The sequence below is a fragment of the Physcomitrium patens genome, chromosome 1, assembly GCF_059467195.1.
Source record: "Physcomitrium patens ecotype Gransden chromosome 1, ASM5946719v1, whole genome shotgun sequence".
Classification (NCBI taxonomy): domain Eukaryota; kingdom Viridiplantae; phylum Streptophyta; class Bryopsida; order Funariales; family Funariaceae; genus Physcomitrium; species Physcomitrium patens.
This window is the reverse complement of record NC_143410.1, coordinates 6866658-6876724: the sequence shown is the minus strand read 5'-3', so window position 1 is coordinate 6876724 and position 10067 is coordinate 6866658. Positions and strand designations below refer to the sequence as shown.

Genomic DNA, 10067 nt, shown 5'->3' with positions numbered 1-10067 from the left:
AGTGGCCGAGAGTGGCGAAATGGCTGTTGAGCTGAAGAGAGCGGTACTTTCCCGGAAGATCGACCAGGTTTAGGGGTCGCGAGGGGGGTTTGAAATCGACGGCCAAAGAGAGGGAACTGCGGTGCTGACGTGAGGGGATATGAATAAGAACCCCGTTCACACTGCCGTTAAGGTGGCGCCACGCTTTCAAGCGTGGCGCTGAATCGGAAGAGAAGGCGCGAGTGCCGTCTACGTAAAGGCAGGTCTCATGTTAATCCTCAATCCTTGCCACCACACACGCATTTGGAGGTGGGCTCGAAAAAGATAAAAAGAAATCGGATAACCCCTGAATCGGCGAATCGGCAAGTCCAGGAAGATGGGAGCGCGCTGACGGAACACTCCGCAGTAACGAACTTGATCGATAATCCGGTGGATTTCTGTGGGGTCCAATGTGGCGAGGTGCAGGGAAGGGAGTAGTCGATGATGGTGGGGTTCGACGAGTTAGTGTGTAGCTTGTACGAAGACGAGTGACAAGGCAGACAGAGTGAACAGAGCCAACTTGGGCCGGTGCGTTGCGTTGAACAGATGAGGAAGCAGATGGGGAATTTGACTTTTTGCAGTAGACGGAGGGGGTAACTCGGGTGGATTAAAATTGGATTAATTAAGTAGCGACAGACGCGGCAGGAGCATAGGAAGTGCAGTGGATTTGGAGGTTTGGGTAGTTGGACTTGGCAGGGATCTGGATATACCCAAGCTTGCTGGCGTGCTTTTGCTTCATTCTGAGACGCAGCAGGTGGGCGCATACAGCGTTAAAACGAGTCCATTTGAGCGACTGCATGGGAGAGCGAGAGAGAGAGAGAGAGAGAGAGAGAGAGAGAAGGACTCCAAGTCAGAGCAGGTGGTGGTTGTGTGTTTGTTTGCAAAACGGCGACAAGATTAGTCGGCCTGGTCAGGTATAGCTTCGATGTCGAGATTCTGGACTGCTGGCACACAGCTTTGTTGATCGAAACCAAGGTTATGGTGGAGGTTGTTTTGTGTTGCGCTCACGCTGGGCATTGGGGAGGCTCGGTGTTGGCAGTGTATGTTGTCAATCTGATGAGTAGAGTTGGAAAGCATGTTTTGTATGGACTTCTTATTGCGTAGTGATTGATATGCTTGCGTAGCATGATGACGTCGACGGTACTCGCGAGCAGAATCCCTCTTCGACCTGGGAGCGAGTGTGTAGAGTATATCCTCTGCCGCGATGTAGTCCCGCAGAGGACGTGGATCGAAATCGATCCTTGTTTAGAGTTCCGTGATAGGGAGGAGTTATCTGTGCACTTGAGAACGTTGTTTCATATTTTGAAAACTTCCAGCCACAGTTCTGTGGTCTAAGTGGTTCTACTCGACATTGAAAGCGGGTAAGAGAGGTTGTTCGATTTGTTTTAGATGCCGATGTGGATTCTGCGAGGTTATTCATGCAGCGTGAACAAGAATCATGAGCGAGTCTTTCACGTAGAGCGTTTCAGATCATATTGAAGTGTTTTACAAGGACAGCGTTTGGAAGTATGTACTTACTCCAATAGTACGTAGGGGAGTACGCTGTCGACGTTGAAGTTGATACTTGAATAACAAGGGATTTAGATTTTGAGCTTTGGAAGGAATGCATTGATCTGCTGTAATTTCAGTTTCTTAAGAGATATTATTGGAAGGGGGTCGAAATTTCAGCCACGAAGGCATCACAATATAACTTCATTAGGTTGAGGTTGAGGTTATGCTTCTTTTCAGGAGCTCTTTGCCTTTCTTCTCGAGGCTATTAGACGAAGCGATATCATAGTCGTTACCGTTGACCTAATTCCTTCCAATAACGATGAGTCGGCTGTGATGCCTCGTGGCTGAAATTTTGTTTCTATTCAAAGCATTCCTCTTTTATTGAGATGTTTTGAGAAGGAATTCTTTCTCAATAGATTCATGATATCTGAAAGTTTTGTGTACACTCAAGAACATCATTTCACATTTAGAAGGATTTTAGACACGATATGTTGAGTGGAAGCTATTCGGTGTTGAGAGGGGATCATGTGGAGCTTCGGTCTTTGCTTCGGTGATGATGGTTCAGGGCTGTGCATCTGGTGTCTTTTGAAGTGTTGTAAATGTTTCATGCAATAACTTAGGCTCAGGAAGTAATTTGTGATCTTTTTAAAAATTTCCTCAGGTGCACTGCGATTCAAGAAGAAGAGAGGATCCTGGTGCAGCGCTGGCTTTTGACAGCACCCGAAGTAGAGGATATCTGAGGATCATATTGAAACTTGCGTATCGACGATTCGAAGGGTGGTCTGTTGGTGGAGTCTTTTAGAGAAAACTTTGGTGGAGTCTTTTGGACAAAACTCCGGGGGCGTTGTCCGAACCGGATAAACTAGGAGTTAATATTTGGAAGGGGACAATTATCTCGCGCACACCGAAGCATTCTGTTTACTTTTTAACAGGAGATGTTCGCGTTTTGGGGATCGTCTCCGTTAAGAGTGTCTCTTGTGTACTCCATCGCTACTTTGGCGTTTGAGTCCGCAACCTATCCTGAAACTTGCGCACGGATCACTTCAGATCTTTAACCATGGAGTATAACCCATGCATGGACACACGCGGCTTGAGATCTAGGGGTCCGGTGCACTGCGCGGTGTTTCCCGGAACGCCTGTTTCTGTGTCACTTGCGAATTGCGACATCGAAGCTCTTGTGCAACCGTCACCTCAGCAGGTAGAAGCTTATGAGCTTTATCTGCACCTTCCCGATTTGACCCGGCTATGGCGGTTGAAGGAGTTTCCCAATTGGAAAAACGAAAGATTAGTGAGACCTGCTCTTCACAGCTTAGAGCTTGTGTTCCGCATGATCTCATGTGTTCTATGCGATACGCGGCCTTACATATATCGCGACGAATGGCTTCGGAGATTGGAGTCACTCATAAACTCGCAGCTGGAGATTTTATCCTGCATCGTTGAAGGGGACGATGAGGCGCCCACATCGACGCTATCTAACAGTTGCAGCCACGTAGGAACCGAGTCGGTGGTTTGGCACAAGTCTGGGTCGCGGCCAATTGTTAGTAGAATCAGCAAAGAAAGTTTGTTACCTCGTCTTGCTTCCTGGAGAACTGCCCAAAATGTAAGCACTAGGTTGCATTTTGCTATTGAAGGTCACATGGCACGCGCACCATTCACTCTGGGCCTTGGGGAGCCCAATCTGTCTGGCAAGCCGGTTTTGGAGTATGACAAAGTTTGCACACCTCTTGAGGTACTATTTCTCTGCGCATTGCCACTTTCTTAAATTTTTCACTTTTCTTGTGGCAAATTTGTCCGAAACCTCTTAATTAGGTTGATACATCTCGGGATTGTATCCGACTGGGAACATGCTGGTTTATGATTCTATGAATTTGCGTCATAGTATTTAATTTACTGCAGATCTTGTCTCTCTCATGGCGAAGCGCTCATCAACTTAAGACCTATTTTTTTATAGTATTTGATCGTGCTCTAGAATTTGAAGTCGTGACTGTCTGGGACATTCGTAAGTTTTTGTTGTTCTACGACCAGAATTTTGCAACCAACTCTTATCATCTACTGGGAATTAGGGTTTGACTTCTGAATCCTCATTCCGCAACTTATTTGAAGAAACGAATGCCGTCATCGGTTTCGCGAGAGATATTTTAGAGATTGCATTTGCAACAACAATGTCTTTGGTCTCAACCATGTGCACGGTGGTTCAAGTATACTAAAACGTATTGAATGTGCTTATTACTTTCACGAAGGAATCTTATGGAGTGTTTGTGTAACAGGTTTATGCGTGCAGACAATCCATGCCTGGTCATCCTGAGGATCACACCCTCTCGACTGTACATCAAATCATGGAAGCGTGGTTGGAAGTGGCTTCTGGTTTGCTACAGAATGTGGAAACAATGGTTAAAGAAGGTAACTGTGAATTGGCCGCCAAGAACTGCTGGATTGTTGAGCGTGTGTGGAAGCTTCTTATGTCCACAATGGACCTGCTCCAAATCATGGATCCAGACGATTTCATGCGCTTGAAGGAAGAGCTTGCAATATCCCAGGACGAGGCAGCTATCAGCACTAAACACATTGGTGGAGGTGAGACAGTCATCTTGCTCTTGTTACAATGTTGTAAACGTACGGACCACTGTTAAGTTGAGTTTCTCTGCATTTAATAAGCCGTAAATTTCAGTTCTGATGGATTATGAATTCTGTAGGTGCTTACTGTTTGCGATCCACGAGGCTAAGAAAAATCACCAAGGGCTGCAAGGACCTTCGGCTTTTGGTCCCCAAGGTGGTTGGAGTAGAAGCCGATCCCAAAGGCGGTCCAAGGCTTCAAGAGGCAGTAATGGACCTGCTCCATTCGCATGGGATGAGCACTCATGTGGCCCCGCCGTTTCGGCGACCCTTGGCATACCACTCGTCCACAATCCATCTCCTCCAAGCGTTTCAGGCGGTTGAGGCAGCAGTTCGGCAATTCTACTTCTCATACCAGCAGCTAGTGATCGCTGTTATGGGAAGCGGGGAGTACAAGGCAACGGCACAAGCGGAAGTTTCTGCTGCAGATGCGCTGTCTCAAATCTACTTTGAGCCGCCGTATTTCCCCAGCCTCGACGGTGCGAAGACATTCCTCGGTAGCTATTGGCATAACAATCCGGAACTTGAGGAGGGTGCTATCATGAGGCAGCTCATGGTGGAGAAGACAAGCCGACAATTGAACACAGGAAACTCTAGTAAGGCTTCCAGTGTTGATGCAAATAGTGGCAGTGGGGACAGCAATAAGGCGGACACAAGTGAAGAGCGAGCACAAAAGGTACTTAGCATCTTCTATTGGAATTCGTATTTTTTTAACGTTATCTGGAGGGATCTAATGAATGAGCTTTTTCATATCATGATGTGGTGCGGATCTTTGGTGCTAATATTCTAGTTGCGGTTGTTGCTTTTTCCGCAGCCTTCAAGACCTATACAAAAGAAGCAGTCTTACGCGACCCTTGCTTACATGTATCAAGGAGCAATGGGGGCTTGATATGATGGTGCCGAAATATTTAGCAGTGTGGAATTGGTGGAGATCCTCTAAAAGACGGAGGATGTCCTTTAAATTAGCCATCAACACGGGGAGGTGATAATCCACCCTGGGAACTACTGCCTCGGCATTCGGGTCGAGGACGTGGCTGTTTGCTTTGAACTTTCCCTCCCTCCCTCCCGCGCACACACACACGCCCACAGAGTTCTTGTGCGAAAGGGGATTATGCCGATGCTCGGTCCGCACTCCCCGCCTCTGGAAATCAGTGGACGACAGATATCAGTGGATCATGGATTCTATAGGATTGCAATACGAGTGTAGAGAGTTTGTCTTCGGACGTTGACGGCCCTTAAGAGAGCTGGAATAGGAAGACGGACGTAGTCGATCATTGTCACGGGATTGGTGTGTTTTCGTTCCGTATGTTTTCTCATTTTTACTGTGGTAGAGGTGTAAATTACATTATTATGAGGTGTGGACATTTTTGTGTATATTGGTCCCCCTTCAACCAACCTTGGATCTACGAGGTAGTTTCAAGTACAGACTTGACTATGCCTACTATTTAATTTTTACTGTTATTTCTGTTACTGCAAACAAGTGCTCCACGCTGTTTGCAGTTGATCTTAATGCTTTTTTTCATTTATTGTGGCTCTCACATTACAGGGCTTTTCAGTCTGCCAGGATCACAATGCGTTCCACCTTTGTCCGCTTACAAACACCGTGATGCTTTCAACACCGTACTTGCAGCCCATTACTAGCCGAATGGATCTACAGTGGAGTGCGAATGAAACGATTGTAAATAGTGAACAGTGAACAGTGCCGGCTTTTGTACAAACGTCTATACTTGTACATTCATGGTGTCGATTTTATCAATTAGTAGAAGCCTTCGTTTTTCAGAAACTGCATGCTTTCTGGATCCGTTCACCCACTTTTCCTAGCCTTAGTCTTCAACCTGTTTTTGTTTTTGGTGGCTGTATTCGTGTATACTGAGTACGTGCGTCCAACGTAACTGGCAATGAATTTTCCCATTCTATCAACCTCTGCTCTGGTACTTCCATGTCCGCAGCCAGAGATGCTGTGCTGCTGCTTTAGTAATCTAGTTCTCCTCATGGAACGCTGTTACTACATTCAAGTTTGCAGGAGTTAAGAACGACGATCATCTTGCTCTGTGGGATTGGTTCATCAGATTTAAATCGATCCGTGGAGAAGCAAGCACAGAATCCACTTATTCTGACTGCCCGATTCGCTGCGCCTATGATCACCCAGGCCCTTGGCTGTTTCTGTTTTAAAATCCTGAAAATTCAAAAATAGCATTCGACCAGTTTACCAGCCGCTACTTCACTGCTACTTCACCGCTACTTCACCTTCACATGTTCCACGGACGTACTGTCGCTCTTCGCGTGCGCCGCCCAGAATACTTCTTCCACAACATTTTTCAGGCAGTCCACGCCATGTTGCAAATACAACGATGGAATTTGCTAATTCCTCCTAGGTTCCATCGAATTTCCCCTCCATGCAATCATCCCTACGGGCACAACAGCCTGCAATAGCCTTATCCAAAGATGATTCATCAAGAGCAGGTTCAACGGTGACAATCCCCTACGGCTACGTCACCGACCAGTCCAAATTCCTTGTTCTCTCAACACTTCGTTCCCACCACTTCGTTCCCACCACTTCGTTCCATGATTTCTGGGAAAGACGCGTCAATCAGAATCAACAGACTTCCGCACGAAATGCGAAATACTCTCCCTACTAGAACAGGAAACGGTTTCTGCTCTAACCAACCTAGAGTCGTAGGTTGCGTTGGTCGAATCATTTTTTGGCCAATCTCTAGGCAACGACCATTCCAGCGAGCCGATTTGTTTCGTATTTATCGCTGCTTTACATCTGTACATATCCAATGCTCTACGTGATCACTCACAGTCAGAATATTCTAAATGAACACCTAAAAATTGCAATGAGCGACGATAGCCAGTTGAAACTAGAGGCCCATCTGTTCGTGCAGTTGGCGAATCACCGCGGGACGTCATGGTGACTGCTGGTTGACGGCTAAACCTGTTTGTAGTGCTGAATGGTGACTTCAATTGCAAGCCACGATGCAGTAACGCTGACGCTGTGTTTCTCCTCACACTGCTTCTCAGGTTGTTCGAATCATTCCCCTTCACATGGCCGCTCTCTCTCCTAGGATTTACCACTTTCTCAGACAATCGAGACACAATATGTGCCACAGACATTTATATTGCTTCAATTAAGATATTCAACTCTAGTGAATATGAGTTTCAAATTTCTACACCATTCTATCTCCACTGACATTACAAAAGATTTCTCATGTTTTGCAATGTTGTGAAAAATATTGCTATATAGCTTCTAGTTAGATAGTACATATAGAAGCAAGAATAATGTTAGGGACTATATACAAGATAAGGATTCAAGATCAAGAAATGGAGTTAGCTAGACATTATAACAACAACTGGATACAAGATAATAGGTCGTAGCTAAACTACAAGAAGTGAGTTGTCAAGACTGAGGATTCCTTCAACCTCAACTCATATATATACTAGGTCCTAAAAAGCTTCTTGAGAAGTTTCTATTAGGCTTGAAAATAAAACAAGTATAAGATTCTCCTTTAGCAGCTTCCTAAATCATCTAAAGCTTCTTAGATCCTTCTAAGACCTCCTATAACCTTCTAGAACTTTCTTAGAATCTACTAGAACCTTCTAAAACCTTCTAGAATCTCCTAAAAGCTTCAAGAGCCTTCTTAGAACCTACTAGTACCTTCTGGAACCTTCTAGAACTTTTTGGAACCTTCAATTGTATGTCTGTGACATCACCTCTTCTTTTAGCTTCGAGGTCTCTGAGAAGCAAAGTTGAAACAAGCTAGTATATGTACAAGAAGTTGAAGATCTGTTGTATGGTGTTTACTATATATTTTAGTTATTTTTTGCAAGATAAATGGTTCATAGGCTCTTATAGCCATTGATAGTGCTTTAAGTCTTCTACTTGTGACCAAGCATGAACTTTGGCATCTTCATTATGGAATTGTCCTACAAACATTCTTTTTGGACGTCCTTCTTAGGTAAGTTCTACCTCAAACATAATTACTAGGTATCCTTTGACGTCTTTGTGGTTCAAGCGGCTCTTCATCTTGGGATTGTCTCTACGAGCTACTTAATTGAGATGGTATGATTGGCAAGGCATCTATCTCTTGACTATCTATATCATATAAAATAGAAAAGATCAAAAGAATATAAATAGGCTATGGTTGTGAACTCAAACTACTGACTTATAATATTCTAAATATTTGACAATAATTGCCTCTTGAGAGGTTGCCTCCTTCCTTTCTTTATTAAGCCAAGAATTAAGAATCTTCATGGTAAAGCCATCTTATTAAGCTACTATTCTTCATTTTGCTGCTTTTGGTTTAGATGGATGTTGTTGATGGAACTTTCGAACCTTCATTTGTACATTTATAAGATTGCCATCTAGTTCTCATGTGCAATTGTTGATATCATATCCACGCCAATGGATCAAATATTCAAGCCTTCCATGTCTTATCCTTGAATCTAATACCTCTTCTATCTCAAATTTAATATGATCATTGATTTCAACCATAGAAGGTGGTGGTTGTCTTGGACCTGGTATGTTCGATTCTTTATACCTTTTCAAAAGTAAAACATGAAAGACTAGATGAATCTTCATAGATGAAGGTAACTCCAAGCGATAAGTTCGGTAATTAATTTTTTTCTGAATCACAAATGGTGCCAACCTTTGGTAGTCCAACTTATCATATGGCCTGTTAATTTTTATATTGTGCTGAAGAAACCATATTTTGTCACCAACTTGGAATGGACAATGTTCCTTCCTCAATTCATCTACCAATAGCTTATAATATTGTTGAGTCCTTTCTAGATGAGTCTTCATGGTTGCTTGAAGTTTGGCCATCTTCATAGTCAACTCCTCTACTGCTAGATTTGTCGACTTTGAAGACTCTATGACATCCAACTTTGGATGATGACCGTAGTTTGAGTAGAATGACATTTGTTGTATAGATGGATGGATTGTGTTATTATATGCAAACTCCATCAATGACAAGTAGGAAGTCCAATTGTCTTGTTGATAGTTGATGGTGTACATCAAATATTATTTAAGAATTTTATTGATTTGCTCCTTTTGGCCATCAATTTGACGGTAGAATGTAGAGAAAAGGTTGATGTAAATCTTAAGAATCTTAAAAAGTGCCTTTCAAAACCTTGATACAAATTGTAGCCCACGATCTAACACAATGTCGTTTAGAAACCTGCGGTAATGATAGACATTGTTAATAAATAGTCTTGCCATCTTTTCACTAGTGATTGATTTTTTATAAGATATAAAATATGCCATCTTAGTCAATCGATCAAAAACTACAAAGATAGTATCAAATAAGTTTGATGGTAGGAAATCTATAATGAAATCCATAGAGATAGATGTCCATGGTTGTCTTAGAATAGGAAGGAGTTGAAGAAGTCCATATAACCGATGTCAAGAGTTTTTTGACCTTGAACAAGTATTAAATGATATTACAAATTCTTTAATGTCCTTTCACATTTTAGGCCATTAAAAGTCTCTAGACAAAAGTTCCAAGGTTTTGTTGAATCCAAAATATTCAAATGTAAAGAAATCATGGCATACTTGAAGAATGCGTAGGCAAGTTGGTCCTTCAAAAACGAACAAAAGTTCTTCAAAGAACAAGTAGTCTTCATACTTGAATTTAAAAGATTCTTCAGAAAGGTTGTTGGCAAGATGCTTGATATTAAGAACAAGAAGGTCCATGTTTGAAGCTTTACAAATTTGATCAAGAAATGATAAATTCACATGCATTGATACATTGGTTGCTCAAAGATGAAATTGTTCAAGTTTTAACAAGGTTGCCTATTATTGATTATATGTTGCCTCACCTTCTTTTGGTTCAAAGTAGGAATTTCTTCATAATGCATCTGATAACCTTTGTTGGCTCTCGGATCAATATGTGATGGAAAAATCAAATCATGATTGTATATACTTCAATGTTCTTAGCAATGAT

The 10067-nt window shown here is 42.9% G+C and overlaps 1 protein-coding gene across 3 annotated transcripts; it reads left to right on the top strand.

Annotated features, from left to right (window-relative positions):
* The first annotated feature begins 527 nt into the window (after window positions 1–527).
* On the top strand, window positions 528–5648 carry LOC112282576 (nematode resistance protein-like HSPRO2). 3 transcript variants are annotated; one of them, XM_024520347.3, is made up of 5 exons: window positions 528–772; window positions 2171–3238; window positions 3777–4083; window positions 4203–4798; window positions 4937–5648. In XM_024520347.3, the coding sequence occupies exons 2-5, from the start codon at window positions 2567–2569 to the stop codon at window positions 5009–5011; spliced, it is 1650 nt and encodes a 549-aa protein (XP_024376115.1). In that variant the 5' UTR covers window positions 528–772; window positions 2171–2566; the 3' UTR covers window positions 5012–5648. The 3 variants fall into 3 exon arrangements, with proteins under 3 accessions (XP_024376115.1, XP_024376106.1, XP_090104855.1); XM_024520338.3 differs by having other exon boundaries at window positions 768–932; XM_090248729.1 differs by lacking the exon at window positions 528–772 and adding an exon at window positions 833–1379.
* The last annotated feature ends 4419 nt before the right edge of the window (window positions 5649–10067 follow it).

Excerpts from the sequence above, each read along its gene's own strand:
- LOC112282576 (XM_024520347.3), top strand. The coding sequence starts at position 2,567 with ATGGAGTATAACCCATGCATGGACACACGCGGCTTGAGATCTAGGGGT. Across the intron at positions 3,239-3,776 it reads AAGTTTGCACACCTCTTGAG|GTTTATGCGTGCAGACAATC; the intron begins GTACTATTTCTC and ends TTTGTGTAACAG. Across the intron at positions 4,799-4,936 it reads GTGAAGAGCGAGCACAAAAG|CCTTCAAGACCTATACAAAA; the intron begins GTACTTAGCATC and ends CTTTTTCCGCAG.